General features: G+C 39.1%; 1 protein-coding gene across 1 annotated transcript in view; it reads left to right on the top strand.

Moving 5' to 3' along the window:
- LOC122791839 (PH and SEC7 domain-containing protein 3-like) overlaps positions 1-23249 on the top strand; it is a 2374133-nt gene that overhangs the window by 2283288 nt on the left and 67596 nt on the right. Inside the window, exon 10 of the mRNA XM_044059799.1 lies at positions 22523-22612. Within this exon, the coding sequence (XP_043915734.1) occupies positions 22523-22612 (90 nt within the window). The remainder of the gene's footprint in view (positions 1-22522; positions 22613-23249) is intronic.

The following is a 23249-nucleotide window of genomic DNA, read 5'->3' as shown; positions in this document are numbered from 1 at the left end:
ACAGGTCACTTTGTTTACAGTGTATGTATGACTGTATTGATACTTCTTTCAGGGCAATGTTAATTGGTACTGTTTTGAGGAAGTTTGTATGGTTGCATTCTCAGAAACTCACAGATGATGTTAAAAATGAGATTTTAAATTCTCCCTTGGATAGAGATTTAGTGCTTGGCCCCTCTGCTGCAGAGGTGATCAAAAAGTGATGCAAGGGGAAAGCTGATCCAGGGAGTCTCCCAAGATTTTTCAGCCCTCCTTTTCCAGGGGATTTTCTATCTCCTCATCCAATTTTGGCAAAAAAAAAAATTTTAAGAAGAAATGGCAAAATAAGTCTCGAACCTCCCAAAACCAAGGACAGTCCAACAAGTCTGAATGACTACTCAAGAGACCTTGTGAATCAATCCCAACCTGGCCCCATTTTTCTTCCAGAAAGTCTGAATCTCCATTTCTCTCTTTGGCAATAGATGGTTTCAGACAAATAGGTTCTGAAAACCATTCATCAAGGTTACAGATGGTAATAGAGGAGATTCCTGTTTTTCAGGGGGTCATTTCCTCATCCTCAAGATCAGACTGTTTTGTTTCTACTGGTTCTTCATCACATGCTGTCCCAAGGAGTGATACAACCAGTTTCTCCTGCCCAGGTGGGGAAGGGTTTTTATTCAAGGATGATCCTAGTGCCAAAGAAAGAAAATTCTCAGAGACCAGTTCTGGATCTTTCATTCCTAAACCTGTTTGTGATAGTGCCCAAATTCAAAATGATGCCACTTCACAACTTGTTACTTCTTCTTCCTCCTTCAAGTTTCCTGGCAACACTAGACATAAAAGATGGTTATCGTCACATCCCTGTTCATCCAGACTTCAGAAGTTTCTTAAGGTTTTATGTGTCTGGATTACATTATCAGTTCTCTTCCTTACCCTTTGGACTATCCACTACACCAAGAATGTTCACAAAGTATCTAGCTGTAGTTATATCTCATTGCAGACTACATGGTATCCACATTTTTCCATGTTTAGATGACTTTTTTATCTTTGCAGAGTCTTTTTTAAACTGGCAGGAATCGCTGTCTTGGATGAGAGATCTTTTACACAAGCTATGATTCCAAGAGAACATTCAAAAGTCTTTCTTGACTCCTTCACACAGGATTATGTTCCTAGTCACCTCAGTTCTATCAGAGCAACATTTTGTGGCAGACATGCTGAACAGAACCAAGGCAGACTCTCATGAATGGAAACTAGATTGGGGCTCTTCCAAGATTTGATCATCTGTGTGGAGTTCCTCAAGTAGACCTTTGCCTCCTCTGTGAACAATCAGCTGGTGAGATTCTGTTCCAGAACTCCATGCCAGAAGGCATGGAAGACAGATGTCTTTTCCTTTCTTTGGACAGGAATGTTTCTGCATGCTTTTCCACCTTTTGCTCTAATATCCAGGGTACTTCTGAAGATGCAGAAGGAATCACGTAAGATCACTGTGGTGACTCCTTTCTGGCCCAGGCAACCGTGGTTCTCCTTTCTTTTGTAAATAGCCAGGGGAGCAATTACCACAAGCTTCCTCACAGACTGGATCGACTCACACAAGAGCAGTGGTGTTTGATACACCCTGACATCAATCAGCTTCATTTGAGTGCCTGGATGGTAGGGTCTTAATTTTCCTTTTAGGCACCTGTTTACTGAGGATGTGCAGCAGGAACTAACGGAGGCAAGAAAGCCTGCTAATAGAAAATCATATATTAACAAATACACCCATTCATTAATCAGACATTTCAGCATGTCTGCCCATGGATCCTTCTCTTTCAATGCATTCTCATGTCAAAAAGTTTTTGAAAATAGTTTTGCATTAGAAACCTATCAAGAATAACAGTGACCTCTCCACGGGATCTTAATTTTGCGTTACAGAAACTAAGGCTTGCTCCATTTGAACCAGCTAACCTAGCTGACTTAAGGTTCTTAACATGGAAAACAGTTTTAATGATATTTCCAACCTCTGTAAGAAGGGCATCTTGTAAGAAGGGCATCTGGGTTGCAAAATCTTATTGTGAGTCAACCCTTCACATTTTCTATAGGCACAGGGTTTATTTGGGAAGTAATCCTTTTATGCCTACAATGGTATCTGAGTTTACTTTAAGACAAGCTATCCATCTCTCCATTTTCTTTCCTGAATACAAAAAATTAGAGGAAAAGGCTATTCCATACTTTGGATGTCCACAGACAACTTAGGTACTATCTTGACAGAACTAAATCTTTCAGATCTTTTTTTTTTTCAAGCACCTTTATTGAATTATCACTTGTGACATAGGCATATTTACATTCATATAAAAGTAATCACACTAAAATTAACATAAACATTTTACTTCACATATACTGCTGTATATCATATAACCTAAGCAACATTACATAAATTATTCAATTCCTGCCTTTTTTAACAAGAAATATCTTTATTAAACCATCACTTACTACATAGACAGTCATACATTTATATAAATAAAAAAAAAAAACACACCGACACAATCCTCGTTGTAAGTATTTTACATCACAAACCATACTGTCACACTCCCGGTTGCAAACATTATACATTATTTATAATCTACTCAATATTTTTCAGTCAAACATTACATAGCTCATTTAAGTCTTGCCACCTTTTAAACCTCATTCTTCCCATGTATGTATTGTTCCCACAATTCTCACTTTTTTCCTATGCAGTTTGCTGCTACCCTTTTCCAAAGATTCCACTTGTTTTAGCTCTGTTACTGTATTCACTACTTCTAGTGTAGTTGGTTTAGATTTTGATTTCCATTTTCTAGTAATTGCTTTTGTGGCAGCCACCATTATTAGACACAGCAAGGCCTTACCATGCCTAGGCAGTTCTGATTCTGTATCATAGCTCAGAAAAGTCATCTCCCTTGTCAGACCAATCTGCCCTCCCAGCATCTCTGACAGTGCATCATGCAGGGAATCTTTAAAGTTCGCCAGCTCACCACACTCCCAGAAAACATCTTCTCAATTACTTCTTTCTTCCCATCACACCTCCAACATTTGCTGTCTGCCTGAGGAAAAATTCTCTGGAGTCTATTTGGGGTATAGAAGTATCTATGCAAAAATTTCCAGGCAAAAATCCTAAATTTTCTAGATTTTGTTGCATATTTGGGAGACATACATATATCCTGCCATTGTTTCTTGTGAATTACTTGTCTCTTTTCCCAATCTTTTCTAGCCTCCTCTGACTGATTCTTATAGTTATCATGAAATATTTTACATCCCGTACTGATCATTCCTTTTTTAATGGCAGCTTTTGTTCTAGATTCTATTAAAACAACTCTACCAGTGCTGGTCTTTTGTTTAGGACCCCCTATTTCTTTCTTTCTGTTTGCTTATACTCCGATGTCAGTCTCTGATAGGGAAGGCAATCTCTAACCTAAAGTCCAAATAAATTCTTGGTGTCTTCCCATTCTATCATCTTTCCATGTCTAGTTATTTGCTCCCAGTACATTGGTTCCTTTGCCAGTTTTCTCCAATAAATTCCAGCCCCCTCTTGCCTATTGTCTATATCCCTAATTGTAGTCATCCCTATCGGCAGAATCTCCTTTCTCCAATCCCATGTTGGCTAAGTTCTTAGAAAACTTTCTGCTACTTTATGGACATAATATTCTGCATGATTATTGTTATTCTCCTTAAAGGCCTGAATCCAAAATCCCAGTCACTCCTTGTTTCTTGAGTTTCCCCACTGTTTCATCATCATCCCTTTCCACTTGGAAATATAGTTTTCTTCTTGTGCTGTGTATATGAGTCTTAACTGTGTAGCTCTGAAATACACATTCAAGTTGGGTAAACCCAATTCGCCCTATTCTATTGGAAGAAACAGCTTCTCCCACTTTGTCTGTTGCTGTCTTTCCCTCCCAGATAAAGTCCTTCCACTCTTTATTAATTGCTATCCACAACATCTCCTCTGGTTGGTAAAACTATGCCTGACTTGTGTATAAGGGTAAAGGGAGGGACTAAAAACATTTTAACCGCTTGAACTTATTATCCATATAACAAAGCTTCAATTTTCTCAGTTTTTTGTATTGTCTTTTGTTTAATCTCTTCCTGCATACCCTTAGCTGCCACACTAGAATCATTTTTAATCCATATTCCTAAATACTCCATTTTATCATGTCCCCATAAGTATAAGTATTCCTGAACCAATTTGATTGTGGGTCCATAATTTACAGCTATAGCCTTTGATTTAGCTTCATTCATTTTGTATCCCGAAAAGATCTGAAACTGTTTCAAAATGTTCCACAACACTGTAATGTCTCATTCTGGTTTTGTCAGGTATACAATAATATCATCTGCAAATAAAGCTAGCTTTTCTTGACTACCATACCAATTATATCCTTCAGTTTCTGAGTCCCTTATTTTCTTTGCCAATGGTTCTACATTTAATGCAAATAATAAAGGGGAAAGAGGAACCCCCTGCTTGGTTCATCTGCTCAAGCAGAAATTATCAGAGAGGACCCCACCCACTTTAAATTTCACCTCAGATCCTCATATATCCTCCTAATAAACCTTAATATTTTTTCAGGAAATGCAAAAGCTTCCATTGCTCTGCTGATAGAATCCCAACTTACTCTGTCAAATGTTTTCTCTGCATCAAGACTCACCAACAACACTGGTATTTTCTTACATTCTGCTTCCCCTCTGGATCATCAGTGTTCTATTAATGTTGTCAAATGTTTGCCTCCCCTCCACAAAACCGCATTGATCCATATCTGTCAGTTTTGGCATTACTTTTGGCATTCTTTTAGCCAGTATAGACATGAACATTTTATAATCATGGTTTAGTATTGAAATGGGCCTGTATGAAGCTGGATCTGATGGATCTTTACCCCCTTTAGGTATTACAGCTACCAATGCTTTCTTCCAGGGCATTGGTACTTCTCTTCTTAAAATACTGTTAAACAAAACCTTCTAGATCTTTATCATTTTTTTTCCTCCTAGCTTCCAAACTTCCAGAGGAATGCCATCTTTTCCTGGGGAACTTCCCTGTAGATTGGTTATACATCACAATTTTTATCTCATTTCTTCCTAACCTAACCATTAGTAAACTGAGCTTCATCTACCTCTAACCTTGCCATAATATTTAATTCTTCCATAAATATTTCCACTTGTATCTTTTCTTGATTTTCATATTTCACTTCTTTATAGAGACTTTCACAGAATTTGCAAAATATTTCTAATACCTGTACAGGATCTCTTACTGCCTTCCTTGTTTTAGGCTAAAGTTTGGCAACAGCCCTTTCTACTTTCTGTTGCCTGAGTTGTTGTGCTAAAAGTTTTTTTTGCTCTAATGTTATCAAAAACAGTTGCTTAACAGTAACCCTTCTAAACTTGTGCATATTATTGAGGTAATCTGTTACTTTCTGTCTAGCATTCTGCAGTTGATCCTCTTCTTGCTCTGTGAAATTCTCCCTATTCTGCAACACTTTAACTTTTGTCACTCCCTCTAAATAATTTTTGTTACTTCTTAACCATAGCTCCTTTTTTTTTTTTTATTTCCACCCTATTTTTAAACTCCACCTTAATTTTATCCCAACTCCCTAGCTATATTTTCAGAAAAAAATTCTATTCTAATAGTTCCTGAATAATTCATACTACCCATTCCTTAAATTCCTCTCTTTTCAACAGATAGGTGGGAAAACAGGTCTATATTAGATGCACAAAACTGCTTTTGAGCAAACACATAAAGAGTGACACATATTCATCAAACTGCATTTAAGCGATTCAGTGAACATGTCACAGGGCAAGGAAGTAGTTGGCCAACTACACGGAGTTGCCCTTAACTTCGCTATAGTGCGATCTCTGAATTGGTATATTTAGTTAGGGGGTGGGGGAGCACAGCCCCCTCCGTTGGGGGGTATGAGTGGCAAAGCCCCCCCACCTGATAATGATTTTTAATTTTTATTTTTTTCCGAACGGCCACGTGAATTTTTTCACTAGGAAAAAAATTAAATTATGTGGCCATTTGCTATTTACAGGTTTCATGTATTATGTGTCGACTTTTATGTAGTTGCACATAAGTGCTTTCATTATTCAGATATAGACCTGGGAAAATTCCAATGTCTCATTTTTATTTCATTACCCTGTACTTTTATTTTAGCTATAATTAGTGCATGATCTGAAATAGGTATTGGGTGAGTATCAAGACCTTCAATTAAATGCACATGATCCTGTGAAATGTAAATTCTGTCTAACCAAGCTGAGTTTTTGTATTGCGTGGAATAATATGTAAATTCACACCGAACTCCTATTACTGAATTAACATCTTCCACGCCAAATATTTTCATAAATTTCTTCAAAAATCTACCCTCCTTTATTATATTTTCCTTTCTGGACCCCCCAGACACATCTTCACTGCTGCAAATCAAATTCCAGTGCCCATCTGTATGTAATATTCCTTGCTGAAAATTGATTATTTCTCCCAGAATTTTCTTAAGCTCCATTATAGCAGTTTTAGGTGTAATATAAATGCAGGCCATTGTAATTCTCTTCCCTTGCCATTAGCCCCTTAGTACTATAAATCTGCCATTATTATTTTTGTTATCTTCTGCTGTCATTATTGGAGCTCCTCTTGGAATTAATATAAGTACTCCTCTTTTCCCTTGTCCCAGGTATTCTGATGACTAACCATCCTGAAAACCTTTATTTATCATTTTCACATGTTCAGTTCTTTCTAAGAGTGTCTCCTGTAACATAGCTAGTTGCACTCTACATTTTAATGTAGTTCACTACTTTTTCCTTTTGTATTTATCTGTGAGGCCATTTACATTTAAAGACATTACAGAAAGCATCATTGTATTAAAAAGTTATTATTCCCAACTTTTATGTGTAACACCTTTTTTGTTAAATGTCTACTTCCAGCATTTGTATTACATGCATACACTGTTTGTCAGGTTGAACCTTTATAAGTTTACCATCAAAATGTCGTCAGTCATCTGTGCAAAGCAAAATGTGTGAAAGGCAGTTTGCAAGGTTTTGTTTTCATGAAAAAAAATGTTGAATTCACAAAAGCAAATGCACAGTACTATCCGCTGTTGTGAATTTGTTCTGAATGGAGATTGCACTATAGTGTAGATTGGGAAGTGTACCCTTTCCCTCACTTTAGTACAACCTTGGAATTTTTATATGTAAGTAACAGGGGATGTGGGGAGTGCAACCCCTCACATGGTGCTGCAGGTAGGCTTTCCCCCCTGCAAAACATTTGTAGCACACAACTGGAAGTGTAGGTATTTTTGGTAAGGTCCACATTCCTGAGTTTTCAACTTTACTTAAATACCTCTTTTGGTTATGTGCATGATCGGTTATTGGCTTTTACGACATTTCAGGTCGTAAATATGGGCACTCACACTTGTCAGTTGCGAGATTTGACAGTAAACCCTTTTATACAATTGATGTTCTTTGTTTTTCACTGTTGCAATCATTACATTTGGGTAATCTGCTGGCATGTTGCCCTCAGTCGGCCTGATTAACAAAGTCTTGGGTCCTGCGTCGGATGCTGTCCCTTCTTCCATGACGTCAGGTCGTCAGGGGTATAAAATATGCAGCCGACACCATTACATCAGTCTTTCTTGCCGCATTGTGCCTGAAGCAGAAGCAGTTCACAAATGCCGGTCGGCCGACTCCTGAAATTTTCGTTTTCGAGTTTCAGAACCGAAGTCTTCAATTAAAAAGCTAAGTACCCAGTTGGGGAAACTTTTTCTTGCTCCTTACCAATGTCAGTAAAAGTTAATAATTGCATTACTTGTGGGAAGCAAATACCTCATAAGGATTTCCATTTGTACTATATTCCTTGCGTAGGCCCTGACCACGATGTACCTTGCTGTTGGTTTTGTGCTTTATTTAATCAGCGCACTGTCCGTCTTCGGTACATTTTTGCTTCTAAATATTTCGGTTCTCTATTTAATTATCCAAAAATGACGTTGGTTAGCCATCCAACTACCGGAATACTGAAAAAACACAAAGAAAAAGACAGAGACAGGCCGTTGAGGTCCAAAACTGCCGACGAAGCTTCTCCTAAGCCAGTTGCCAGTTCACCGGTACTCAGTGAGGCACTTTCACAGCCCCTGATACCCGCTACTTCTGATTCGCAGGCCTCTACTGAGACCCATTCTGAGTCCGGTATGCAGCGAGATGGAACCCGTGGATGTCTCTACCTTGGATGGGTCCGGAGTCGTTGTGCAGGCACCGGCTTCTGAGGGTGTATTCAGGCCTACAGATTTGTATATTAAACCAACATCACCTTCAATATTAAGGCCAAAATCTCGATCTATGTCTAAAAAAACCAATGCCTAGGCCACATGTTCAGGCCGCTATGCCTAAAAAACAAATGATCAAAATGGCTGAAGATTTAATTACTCTAATCAGGGGTACTCAACCCCCCCCCCCTTCCAAGAGGCCTAGGGCTGAACTTGACTGTGAGTCTTCTGAACAGGACTCTGTTTCTTCTGACTCTTCTAATGAACAGGATTTGTCCATGCCTACTTATGAGGACTCTGATGCAGAGGATTCCATTCCTTCTGCTTCTCCCCCCTGAGGATTTCTCTTTTGGGGAAACTTTACATACCTTAAGGGAGTATTTCCACTGGGAAAGTCAGGATTTTCCTGAATCCAAAAAAAGGCTTAGGGATTTCCTTCTTCTTCCTCAGCATAGGCCATTGGCTATACCTCCTGTACTAGACATTGTTGATGATGCGTTTTCAGAATCCATTGTGGCCACTGATTCCCTGCCTCTGACCCCTTATAAGCCAGACAGATACTGCAGGGTTCCTGACTCCCACAAATTCCTTTTCAAAAATCCTGTTGCGGACCCTGAAACCATTTCTCAGGGGCCCAAGGGCATTAAGGCTTCTACTGCTAAAAATCCTACCCCTTCTGATAGAGACTCCAGGGCACTGAATAGATAGGGTAAAAAGGTTTATACATCTGCAACCTTGGCAATCAGGGCAATCAGGGCTTTAAACTGTCAATTCCATATGCTAAAATATTAACAGCATATCATGGGACTGCTTAAACAGAAAATGATGTTGATTTCTGACTGTGTGGAAAATAAGGATTTACTGGATTTATTGCATTCAGCTGAACAAGTTGGAAAACATACTTTGCAATGTGGTTTTGATTATTTGTAGGCCTCTTGCAGGGCTGCTGTTACTGGGTCTGTGCTTAGAAGACATGCTTGGCTTAAGGAGCAATCTCTGCCTGATCATGTTAAAGCAAAATTGTTGGATGCTCCTTTGCAGCAGGACCGTCTGTTTGGTAATAAGGCTGAAGAAGTTCTAAAAAAGATGGAAGGTAAAGCTAAAATCTATGTACACTGTGAAAGATTTCTTACAGGTACAACCTCCAAGATTTAGTAGGCACTGGCCTACTAAGAACTGGTCCTGTCCAGTTCCTTCCAGAGTCACTCAAGCCAAACCCAGACATTCTAAAAACACCATGTTTCAGTCCCAAGGGACTTTCAGAACTAAGCAATGGGGTGCCTCCACTTCCAAATCTGGAAACAGCAAGACACCTCCCTATGGTAAACAGTCTCAATGGCTTTCCTTTAAAATTACCAAGCACTTACCTCTTAGCCGCCCCTTTGGGGGGAAAACAGGCTCTTCATACAAAAAACTGGCAACTTATAACCCGGGACAAATGGGTTTTAAATATAGTGTCCCAGGGATACAGATTTCATTTCCACACGTTGCCAACTCCAAATGGATGGCCAGACCTGCCCCCAAATCAGTGGACAGAGGCTCAGAAACAAGTACTTTCCCTCCTAAACATGGGGGCAATTCAACTAGTACCAGAAGAGGAAAAGGGACAAGGTTTCTATTCCAGACTTTTCCTGGTACCCAGAAAAGACAAATCATGGCGTCCAATTCTGGACCTGTCTACTCCAAACACCTTTCTGGACATTCCAAAATTCAAGATGCTGACTCTTCACCAGTTACTTCCTATGCTAGGCAAAGATGCCTGGTTGGCAACTCTAAATTTAAAAGAGGCTTACCTGCATATCCCAATCAGGGAATCTTGCAAAAGATACCTCCGCTTCAAAGCAGGCTACTTGCATTATCAGTTCTCTGCACTGCCCTTTGGCTTTTCTACTGCACCCAGGGTATTTACAAAGTGCCTGGCTCCAGTAATTGCATTTTGCAGGCAAAGAAATATTCAAATATATCCATACCTGGACAGTTGTCTAATTCAGGCAGAAGACAAGGCCATTCTTCTAAAACATCTGGCGTTTATAAAAAGGGGTCTAACTTGTCTATGGTACACCATAAATGAAAAGAAATCACAACTGGTAACTCACAACCCTCTCAGAAAATTACATTCCTGGGTGCAAGCATGAATACAGCCCAGATGGCTTTCCTTACGCCAGAAAAGCAAATTAATTTGGTGAGTTACTTCAAACAGGTGGCCACAAAAACCCTGCTATCTGCAAGACAAATACTGCAAGCCTTAGGGTTCATGGCCTCCTGCATTCTTCTAATTCCATATGCAAGACCGCATATGAGGAAACTTCAGTGGTACTTAAAAGGTTTATGGAGTCAACATTGTCACAGCCTGGAAACAATGATTCCTATCATACTTTGCCTGCAACTAGAGTTCGTATGGTGGGCAGAGGCCTGCCACCAAAACAAGGGACTGCCATTCACACCATCCCCTGCCGCCCAAACCCTAACTACAGACGCATCAGACTATGCATGGGGGGCTCTTCTGGCAGGGAAGTGCATTCAGGGCAAATGGAACCCAAATCAAATGCACCTTCAAATCAATCAAAAAGAAATGCTAGCTGTACAGAATGCACTGGCAGCCTTCAAGGACTACTTTCGTCCAGGACAACTAATGGTAAAGACGGACAACACCACAGTTATGTGGTACATAAACAAGCAGGGGGGTACACATTCCTACTCCCTCTGCAGACTAGCCGTGGCATTGTGGAACATGGCCTTGAGCTTGATAGTACAGCTACAAGCTCAATTCCTGCCAGGAAAGCTGAATATTTTGGCAGACGATGTAAGCAGAAATCTCATGTACCCACACAAATGCAAACTGGAACCACGGATTTTCAACATGTTGACATGCAAATGGGGGAGCCCAGACATAGATCTCTTTGCCTCATCCCAGAACTACAAGTTGGATAACTTTTGCGCAAGAACTCCTCACAAAAAAGCCTGGAAAGTGGATGTTCTGTCCTTCAACTGGGAAAACCTGTGATGGATGTCATTTTGGAGGTGAGAAGACCTAGTACTAGAAAATCTTATGCTGACAAATGGAAAAGATTCTGTGCCTGGAATCAATCTCAAGGGATGAGCACAGCAGCGCCCAATTTACCTCAGATTTTTGCAATACTTAACTGAGATGCTTCACAAGGGCCTGTCTTTTTCTTCCATAAAAATCCATGCCTCAGCCATTTCAGCTCATCACAACACAGAACCCCCCCTTCTCTCATCTTCTGCTAAAGCAGTATCTCAGAGGGGCCAAAAACTTGAGGCCACCCAGGAGAGCTCCAACCCCTGCCTGGGACCTTAACTTTATATTGGAGAAACTCACTCTACCTCCTGTCGAGCCAGCTGCTACTGCAGACTTAAAATTTCTTTCCTGGAAAACAGCCTTCCTTTTAGCAATCACTTTGGCTAGAAGGATTTCTGAATTACATGACCTTATGGCAGTGGAGCCTTTCATCTTTCATGCGGACAGGGTGTCACTCAGGACCAATCCATCCTTCATGGCCAAGGTGGTATCCAGTGTGGCTCTTAATCAGTCCATTCATTTGCCAACTTTCTCTCCCAATCCACAGAACAAGGGGGAGCAGATTCTGCATTCATTGGATGTACACAGACAACTTAGATTTTACTTGGACAGGACTAAATCTTGAAGAAAATCTGAACAACTGCTGGTAGCATTTGCTGCAGGGGCAGAGGGATGGCTATTTCAAAGCAAACCATTTCCAAATGGATAAGCCATTGTATTAATCTCTATATTATAAGCACCATGGAAAACCTATTCCCCAGGGGATCAGATCCCATTCCACCAGGGCTGCATCTACTTCTACAGCCTTTCTCAGAAGTATTCCTACCAGGGATATTCTAGAAACTGCTACCTGGAGTTCAGTTCATACTTTCATCAAGCACTATCATTTACCAATCTTCTCTAAATCCAGAGCTGGCTTTGCCACTGCTGTTTTGCAGGGCCTTATAGCAGGTCCTAATGCTGTATAAATCCATCCTCCCAACCATAGCTTTGGGAATCTACCCAAATGTAATGACTGCAACAGTGAAACATGAAGAGCATAGTACAGTTGTGTACACTTAACATAAATGTATATGTTCGGATGTATTCACTGTTGCAGTCCTGGTTACCCTCCCTCCAGCCCCCTGTTTTTTTCTCTTGTTATGCCTGTCCTTTCTTTTACTACAATTAAAAGTCTTTTTGGTGTATTTGCTTTTGTTTGGAGGTATATTGTTGTGTTTTAAATTATTTATATATTTTGCTCCCCATTTGGGGGGCACCTGACATCCGGGGCAAGGCAAACTGATGTAATGGCATCGGCTGCATGTTTTATACCCCTGATGACCTGACATCATGGAAGAAGGGACAGCATCCAACGCAGGATCCAAGACTTTGTTAATCAGGCCAACTGAGGGCAACCTGCCAGCAGATTACCGAAATGTAATGACTGCAACAGTGAATACACTCAAGCATCTACATTTATGGTAAGTGTACACAACTGTACTTTTCTTGTCATACCGATTTGAGCCTATGTCACATTATAAAACTTTTTGTTTTATTGAAAGTCCTCAAACAAAAAAACAAACACACCCCAATACCTCCCAAAATTTGTTAACTTAATACTAACACATAAAACTATGTACACCTTCAAATACTGAAGTTTTACCCTCCTAATAGGAGCAAAAATCCCAAACTGCCAGCCACACTTACAAACTAGAGTTAACCTAACAGAAAGGTTATGCATGCTAAGATGCATGGTGCAGCCTGTGTTTCTACTAACTGTTGACTGGTTTTGTCTTCTCTTTATAGCCCTTCCAGCTGGGAAGACCCTCAAATGATTTCATAGAACATTAACTACATTGGGAAAGCCCAAAAATGCTTCCAGGGAACATTATCTACCTTGGGAAAACCCCTGAATTTCAGAGAACATTATTTCCTAGCCAATTTTTCTGTTTTGTTTTTCTTAGCCAGTCACTGTCCACCTGTCTGTAGCCAGTTTCTCTTTATCAGATTGTTTCCATGGAGACATGAGAATCAGGCAGCCAGTTTCTCTTTAACAGATTGTTTCCATGGAAACATGAAGACCAGCTGCAGAATTGTAACTGAGCATACATGTATTTGCTAGAAAAAAAGCCTCATAATATTTAATGTTTTTCATTTACTTGCTCTCTCTTAAAACTTGTTACTAAGAAAATCCAAGGTCTGTAATCCAATCATTTCCCCATGCAAGAATGAGAAAAGCACATTAATGTTTCTTTTATCATACTTTTTAACCAGGGGTTTTTTTTACATTGTATTGCCTGCATTTCTTAAAATTGAACAAGAAACAAGAGAGAAGAAGGGAGAAATTAAGAACAGCAGCACCTGTTTACAATCCCCATTATACTTAAAAACAACTAAAAAAACTTTACTTTATAACATGTAAAGAAGACCACATGCCACAAAATTAGTACTTTTTAAGAAAAAAAATCTTTATTTACTGTTAACTTTCTCCTCCTCTTCCCCTTCCCAAAGCACTTTTTCAAACATTAATGGCATGAAGTGGGGCATATGCTTTAGAGTCCCCCACAAGTCCAACAAATTCTGAAAAAGTCCAATATTTCCAGATTTTTTGTTCTGTCATGTTTCCCAAATATAATTATTGCACTATAATTCCATATTAAGTTACTGGTTTTATTACTGTTCATATCTGAAATCCTGTCAGTGCTTAATTTCCAATGTACTCTTGATTCTTCTAGTCACTTCTCATGCTCCCCTCCTTCTCTCCAACATTTTCCTTTGAACCTTTTGAAAAGGTTTCACAGGCACAGTCTCTCTGTGGTCTTTATTACCAGAAGTACAAGAATCAGAATCTCCTTATGTTTCACAGCTTACATTTTCTTGAACAAACTTTTATATTTCCTCTTTAGCATATGCTTCATCAAAAAATGATTTTGTCCTTCCAGGGAAGAATACATTGAAGATATCTGGATACAGCAGTTTGAATCTCACAGCTGCATCTCAACAAACCCTGAGTAGTGGAATAAATTTGCTCCTCTTCTTTCTGGTGTACAATGAGTAATCGTTCTCCACAAACACGCTTCTCTCTCCCACTTTTAGTACTTTGTCTTTCTGTCACAGTTTTTTCAGAATCAACTCTTTCTGCTGGTAGGATTGAATCTTTACTATTAAAGGTCTAGGTTGCTTTCTTATAGCCAGATTTGGAGCACACACACAATGTGCCCTTTCAAATAACAACTCCTGCTGTGGAATACCAGTCCAGTTGCTTCATAAAGTTAATGCAGTCTGTTCCTTCCAGCTTCTCTGGTGTAGCTGAAAATCTCAGGCTATCCCTACGTGCTTTGTCCTGTAATTCTATTATTTTTTAAAACATCTCTTCCTGAGCAGTCTCATATTCAGCCAGACTTTTCTTCATTTCGACCTCTGATTTTTGCAACATTATCATCTCATCTGAATATCTGTTTAAAGCTCATTCCATTTTTTTCTAGCCTTTTGTTGTTTGTGTTAATATACTCCATCAGTGTTATGTTTACCAGGTCTGTATGCAGTTGTCTTGTATCTTCCTGTAGGTATTGAAATTCTTGTCTGAAGCTTTCTGCTGTACAGCTGCAGAACTTTCCCCAGTCAGTGTTTCTTCCTCACTTTTTGCAGCTGATTTTTTTCCAGGCCTTCTGTGTTTCTTTATTCCTGGCATCCAGTCAGTGCACTTATTGGCCAGTTACTGAAGTTTAGCCATAAACACAAGTCTACTGGCCTTCTCTGCTGAGTTTCTGTTTTCACACTGGGAGAGCTAGAAATAAGTTGTTACTTAATGTGCAGCCATCTTGTAAGTCCTAAATCTTTCAGATCTTCAGATCAATTGTTCATTTCTTGTGAAGGTAAGAAGGGGCAACCTGTTCCAATAGAGACTGTTTCCATATAGTTGTGTAAGGCTATTACTTTTTGTTATATTCACCACAATAAAACTTTTCCAGGCAGTGTCAAGGCTCAGTGTACCAGGGTCCTGGCTTCATCTCTGGCTTTTTGGAAAGGATTGGATTCTAGAAGTATTCTGTCGGCTGCATCTTGGTCCTCTGTACATAATTTTACAAAATGCTATAAGCTTGATTCCTTCTCTGTGTCTAGATCAGGCTTTGCAAGGACTATTCTCCAGGGACTTCTGGACCTGTCTTCTTCCACCACACAGATTTTGTATGCTAGGGTAATCTACCCACATATCTAAGGATACTGTAACAGTGATCAGTGTGATGAGCATAGTACAGTTGTGCAAGTTAAATTTACCATAACAGTAGATGTCAGAATGATCACTGCTGAAGTAGTCACTCCCTCCCTACATCCCCCTTATTTTTTGGTGTGTTGTTTAGGCCAGGGTGTTGACATTTATTTTTGTTGTTCCTAGCATTGTCCTTTTAGTGCTTATCCTCCCTCTCTCTCTCTGTTAGCTGGAAAGCTCTAAAGGGCTTGTCAACCAAACTTATCTTCTAGTCAGCTCACCTCAATCTGCCGCATAGTTTGGGCACATGGAAGGTGGCCTGAAGCTTTGGAAGCTGTCCAGCTGTTATATCCTTGGCAGGATGTAACCCATATAGCTAAGGCTACTGCTGCAGTAATCATTCACACATATACTGTTTTGGTAAGTTTGCTTGCATAACTGCACTTTCTCCCTTCTTTTGAAAGTGGTCAGAGGCAATTACCACAAGCTTTCACGCAGGATGGACTTACTCACACAAGGGTTGATTTTTACACACCATCATTCAATTTCTTCAACTCTCTGGATGATAGAATTTTAATAGCTCATAGGCACCTCTTTTATGAGGAAACTGCAGGAGGCATTAAAGGGGGATTTAAGACACCTGGTATTAGAAAGCTATACTTAGCTAAGTGGAAAACATTTTCTAGTTTGTGACATAGAAAGAGTTAGGATCCTTTTATGGCCTCTGATTCCACAGTCTTTGTGTGAGTTATTATCCTCCGGCCTTTCTTACTGTTCTGTCAAGATTCATCTCTGCCTGTCTGTCTAATGAATCCCCACCCCCTTTCTACCCTGCCTGAAGTGCAACAGTTTTTGAAATGGGTTTTCCATATCTGTTCAGCTAGAACATAGGTGGTTTTTTCTGAGGTTCTCAGTTTTGTGCTGGAGAAATTAAAATGTTTTCTTTTGAATCTGCTCATGCCTCATGATTTGAAGTTCTTTTGTTGCTAAACAGTGTTGCTCATTGCTCTGACTTCTTAAAAAAGACTGAGTTACAAGCTCTTATGGTGATTCATTCCTATCTCATCATTTACAAAGATAGGGTAACTTTGTGAACAAATCATTCCTTTCTGCTTAAAATGGTTTCAGAGTTCGCTTTGCGGCAGGCTGTTCATCTTCCTGTTTTCTATCCGATACAAAAAATATATAGAGAGAAGAAAGAATTCTACACACTCTGGATGCCCCCAGGCAACCCAGATACTATACTGGCAGGACAGAATCATTCAGGAACTCTTATCAACTGTTTATTTCCTATAAAGGTAAGAAAAAGGGACAATCAGTGTCAAAACAGACCATTCCTAAATGGTTGTCTCAGGCTGTTGCTTTCTGTTACTGTTGTCATAACATGGCATTTCCAGGCCAGGTCAAGACCCCTCTGCCAGGACTTTGGTTAGTTCTGTGGCTTGTCATAACATGGCATTTCCAGGCCAGGTCAAGACCCCGCTGCCAAGATTTTGGTTAGTTCTGTGGCTTTGCGGAAAGGCGTGTCCTCTAAAAATTTACTAGAGACAGCATCCTGGTGAAATGTCCATACTTTTGCCAAGCAATACAAATAAGACTTTCTCTCAGTTCAGGGAAGGCTTTGCTAAGACTGTTCTCCAGGAGCTCCTGGACTCTATACTTCTTCTTTCTCCCTTTCTTTCTAAATTTTGGTATTTGACCCGCATAGCTTAGTCTATTATAACAGGGATCTAATGATGAACATAGTAGAGCTGTGTAATTAAAGTACATTTGTCTTCCTGGCCAAATGTTGTGTTAGCTGCCAAAATTCAGTGCTGTGACTTGTTGGAATGATGTGTTGTTACTTTTATGCAGGAAGCACTGTATTTCCATATAAAGGATATTCAGAAAGATTAAGATTAGAAAAAAATCAGAGGAAAGAAAATATTTGCACAAGAAAAACTGTCAAAAGCTTCAAATAAAAAAAAATTGTATTCATTAATACATCAGATCCATGCAAATCATTGCATAGATTGAAGAAACTTTGGACTGCCTGGGAAGAAAAGTGACAGAGGACGTGAAAAAATGCAAAAAACAAAACACATAGATTTTTGAAAGGTATTAAAAAAAAAAAAAGAAACGTGGACATGGGAAATAAAGAGATTTGGTATGGTGCAGTGTTTATGCAAGAGAGAAAGCCAAACTAAGCAATACAAAAAAAGCATCTCCTAAAGATATTTGAAGAAAAATACAGGTAAAGGCACTTAGCTATGGAAAATTTCAAAATATAAAAGTTAAGAAAACATATGGGGAATGTAAAAAAAAAGGATTATCTGCAAAGTGAAAGATTTACTGCACTCACTAGTCAGCTTGGCACCAATAAAACTTTCCCCAGGTCTAAAATGATGTGTACCTCTTCTAGTCTTCATATCTATTTTGCTATGATTAGCAAAGCGTCTGAGAAAATTACTCCCAGCTTTTAGTTTTGTTTTCTTTTTGGTGAAAATGTATAGACAGTTGTGCAGCCTGTATGCTCTTGTAACAATTTTTTGCTGTTCTGTGCATTTTTTTATCTGCTTTGAATCTCTGCACCTTCTATTTGCAGTTTTTTGACTAAGTTGCATTTTTCTTTTTTTAGACATTTATCTGTCTTGGCAAAAGTAATTTTAGAAAACATGTAAAAGTAATCATACATTTCCATCCCAGGATAGGCTTACATTGTGTGTACAGTGTTTAGAAGCTTATCATTGGGTTAAGGATTGTCCTGCAGGATAGCTGTCTGCACATCATATTTGCCATTGAGTTCAGGAAGTTCCTAATCTCCTTTTTTACAGACAATCATTTCCAGTTTTGAGCACTGCTATTTGGTCTTACCACAGCCCTCTAACTTAGTAGTCTCAATGTAAGGGTATTGTGTCGCCAGTGTTCAGAAATTCTCCTGCTTGCAATGGACACTGGTGGTGTCAGTATTCTAACCTGGTGATGCTATTTCTCCATCTCTTGCCTCCCATGACAGTCACTACAGATGCGTCTACCCTCAGGTGGGAGGGACATTGTTTACAGCAGGCAATCCAAGGGATGTGGTGACAGACAGAGGCCAAACTGTACCCAAACTTTCTGGAGATGAGGGTGGTCCTCCTGATTCTACATGCCTTTCTGTAATCTCTCATTCAAGGTACGGCAGACATCCACACAGTTAATATAGCTGTTGCATGGTATATCAACAGGCAAGGTTGGACATGTTCTTATGTGCTGTACTGGAAAGCTATGAAGCATGGTCTGGTTTGTCTCCCTCTCTCTACTTTCTAATATCAATCTATATTCCTGGTCAAGACAATCCTGTAGAATACAGACTAAGTCAGTGCCTTCTGGTGTGACACATATGGTCTCTATATATGTCTGTTGGTGGTGAGTGCTTTATTTTGCCTTTGACTAAATCCTTTGAGGAAGTCCTGTTTGACCTACCTGTCTGCCTCCCTAACCAATACCAAATTCAGTAGTTTCTTCTCCCTCATCCCTCCTCACTGACAGACTTCCATAGACACTGTAGTCTGGAAATGGCAATAAGGACTCCTCTGCACTTTTGCCCCACTTTCCCTAATTCTGAAATTACTAAAAAAAGACAGTGCAAAAACAAAGTCATATTCATATCGTCATTTTGGCCCCCTGAAGGTCTGATTTTGGCAACTGTTTAAATTGCCAAGACTTAAACTGCTGTGCCTAGAATGTATAGCTGAAGTGACTGAAAATATAGACATACATACACTAAGTAAAAGTTTGCCATTTCTTGGACTATTCCCTTTCCCTTGAGGTATTGCAGTCTCGGTGTTGGTATTTAAGTTCAGGGGTCTTGTTACCCCACATCAGTGTTTTCAGAGAGTTTACGCCCTGCAAAAAACTAGTTTAAAGGAGAGAAGTAACGTTTCATATTTGCTCTTCTTCTGTATTTCCTGTCTTTTTTGGCATTTCTGGATTTGGCATTGTAAGTCCCGACATTTCAATAAGGAGCCTTTGTTCTCCCTGCTTTGGTCTCACCTAGTAGAGAAACCTTCTTGCTTGAAACCCCTCATAACTCTTCTCATTTACCCATCAGACAAGTTTCACACTATCTTCCTGTACTTGCTTGTAGCTGAGTGGTTGCTTCTCTTGCAGTAGTGGCCCACTGATGGAGGTTCAGTTTTTGACTTCTGCCTAGAGAACTTCCACTAAAGTAATTTGGAGTAAATGAACAAGGTTTTTCTTTTGGGCAACATCCAGAGAGCTAGGTGGTTTTGCTGCTGCTGCATCCCTGTTGTTTTAGATTATTTATCTTGGGCATTTGATTCATGCCTGAGCTACTGTTCTTTGAAAGTAGATTCAGCAGCTATTGATGACTTTCATCAGGAATGCCTCCTCCTTAGCCAGATGTAAGTAAGTACATATGTAAGGCCTTTCTGATGGTTCCTTTTTTTCCCCTCTTAATGGAGACATCAACATAAAGAACCAGTGCTCCATGGTACTTAATTTTTTTGGTAGAGATGTTACCTCTGTTTGGAGCATCACATAAAGTTGAGTTAAAGATCTTGGCATGGAAGACACTGTATCTCAGTTAGATGAGTTTCAGAGTTGCAGAGCTTAAGCTCCAAAGTATTGTATTTCATCTTTCATGAAGATGGAGTGCCCTTGCAGAATAGCTCTTCTTTCAAGGTGAAGGTAGCCACAGAGACAAATCTGAATCAATCTGTCAGTTTACCAGTCTTCTTCACTCAATAATTGAACAGGGGAGAATATGTTTTACACTGTTTAGATGTTTTCAGGCAGTTAAGGTTTTATCTGAGTGCAAGAAAAGGTTTAAAAAAAGATCAATTTTTGTTACTTGTGTGAGAGACAGGTTGAACCAAAAGTGCCCAAATTACCTTCGTGAGGGTTCTGTGCAGTAGAGGGATAAAGCCCTGACTGTGACCCAAATAACTTGGGTTTGTTTAGTGGCTTGAGCACTGGAAAAGCTGGAAAGGGGATGATGAGTGTGAGTAGCCACTGTTGGCATGCCCTTCCAGGGTGGGACTGGAGTTAGACATTTCAGGAAAATTGCTGAAGTGGCACCTAGAGGGAGCACTAAATTTTGCACCTGCAGAGTCCATTTCTGTTGAACACCTGCAACAATGATGCAAGTGCAATTCTAGGAAGTCAATATGCTGAGGCACACTTCCCCATGGGCCCCATTACAGAGGAGGGAGAGGTCCATGGGCATAGGTAGATCTCTGTGTTAGATCATCAAGCTGAGAATAAAAGTGTCCCTAAATATTACAGAATGACTGAAATTTTTGAAAGAACAACATACATTTGATATCATCATACTGTGAAATTTCCATATGCATAAGGTTTACTCACAGAGTAAATGTGTAATTCTAATATAGTGGTTTAATATAAATATTTAAACATTATTATTAATGCTACAAAAGTATAAAAAATCTAATTTTGGATGTTGAATTTCTTTTTTGTAAAGTCTTGTTGAGGAGCAGCTATAAATCAATTGATTCTAGACTAGTTTCTCTTTTATGTTGCATTTAATGTAAGGGTTAAATGATGGGCAGTGGGTGTTACTTGTTTAGATAAATCTGCAATATCCTACTATGGTAGATGTTTTCAAGAGCAAAGTTTAAAAGATCACTTTGTTTACAGGGCTGTATTGAAATGTTAAAGGGGATTAACATGGGCAACCCCAATGGCTGTATTTATTGTTTGTTTGTTTGTTTGTTTTAATGTGTGGCACCTCCATTTGCTGTGGAAATGAAATTATTAGAAATAAGAAAGAAATAAGTAGAGATGAACAAAACAGTGTAAGAAACTTCTCTGTGTGGAAGATTTTCAGTCCGTATATTTCTAGTTGATCACTGTATATTAATCAGACCATCCGCGGTGGTGGAGCTGCGGTAGCGCTGTCGCCTCACAGTAAGACGCTGTCCAGTTCGACTCTCAGCTAGAGCGTCTTCTGCGTGGAGACATGCGTGAATGGGCGTACCTTCGTTGAAGGTTGTGTGTTAGGGCTGGCAACTCAGCATGTAAAAATCAACTGCCAATCATTAGCGGACCAGAGTTCTGCTGTGGCGACCCCTAACCGGGAAAAGCCGAAAGACACACACACACTGCATATTAATCAGGTCAGACAATAGTAGTAGAAGTAGCAAACATAAACTTGTCTTAAGTCAAAACAAAACAAAACAAAAAGTAATAAAAGAAAATATATAATTGTACAGCATTACTAAGTATTCGAAAGTAATCCAAGCAAGGCAGGCAGTCTGTTTCCAGTCTAAAATCCTTTATTAAGTACACAGACAAGCGATCCAAATAAAACGAAAATAGAGTAATAATTTCCTCACAAGCTTTCTAAATATATATATACTTTTTATCAGGCATGGGAGTGGTTTATTGTGCTGTAAAACAAAGTGTTATTGGTACACATGTTAAATTCACATCCCTTCCCCCATCAATGTGACATTCGAGCTGGTCCTGCCCTACCTAGTAGCTGTCATAATAATATATAACCCTTATGTACTTTAAATAAAATGTATAATGATGTGGTACCTCTTATTTAACCAAATTATTAAGTAGATTATTAAGTCTGTGATTTTATCCAAGACAATATACTACATGGCTGGAAATATATCAACCTTAGTTCATTTGGCAATCAAAAATATATATAAATATATACATATACATTTTGCATGTAAAAATCAATTTCTATTTTCATAACCTATTGTTAACAAAGATCGCTTTCGTCCTTCTAGACTTCAGATGAATACCTGTAAAAATAAACTCAATTTTCTGCACGTGTTCTTGTTGAGGACTAGATCAGTCACACTGACTGCTATGTAGACAGGGCAACAGATCAAGTGACGTGAACAGGAAAGTGTAGCAGCTACATTCTGTTGATCATTTTCACCAGAAACAATGTTTAACCATACATTTTAATGTAATTGTTTAGATAATTTATGAAGATTTGGCACGGTGTTATTAATGTATTAGAAGCTGATTTAGAATTTGACACGTGATAGTCTATGGCATAAACTAGGTATTCTTAGAGTTACAATCTTTTTGTTTTGTTTTTAGAACATAGGAAAGAAAATGACCTGTCAGGAATTTATATCTAACCTGAGTAGAGTAAATGGTGGAAAGGATTTTTCCAGAGAACTGCTCAAGGTAAAAAATATATATATTTTTTCTTCTTTGCTTATGAATGTATAGATTTTTTTTGCAAAATGTGATTAATGTTAGAAGACATTTTGGAGTTTTTGGGGTAGTTTAACCCAGATTTTGACTAAACATTGAGACAGCACACTGTAAAAAAGTACCCATTTGTGTGAAGTGTACTGATTAAAGTAAATACACTCACTACTTTTCCCTCTTCATTTTGTATTTGGTGTCATCAACACAGAGGATTAATGAGTCTGGCAGTAAGCACAGAGGATTAAGGCTCACAACTGTTAATGAGCTGTTATCTGTAACCAGAGGTACAGGCTTTGAGTCCTAGCTGCACTTGCTTGTGTGACTGAGTAAGTCTCTTAACTAGTGTTCCCAGGTCACCCCTGAAAAGGGACAGCTGGGACCAATGGGCTTACCTGGTTAATAGATGTGTAAAATTTAAAAAATCAGTCAAATTGTAGCAGTTTGTTTTACTTCGTATATTATTGGGCATTTAAAAGTATACGCTTGCATTTTTGTTCTTGCCTACTTCACATTGATTTCTTTGCAATGTATTTTTTAACTGGGTCACAGTCAGACATTTAGCAGTGGCTTTCTGGATTACTTGACCCTTTGTTATTTAATTGCCTGATCT

This window comes from Protopterus annectens, chromosome 17.part0 (assembly GCF_019279795.1).
Source record: "Protopterus annectens isolate FY-2018-M chromosome 17.part0, PAN1.0, whole genome shotgun sequence".
Taxonomy (NCBI): domain Eukaryota; kingdom Metazoa; phylum Chordata; order Ceratodontiformes; family Protopteridae; genus Protopterus; species Protopterus annectens.
The sequence above is the reverse complement of the archived record's forward strand: the minus strand, read 5'-3'. Positions and strand labels throughout refer to the sequence as shown.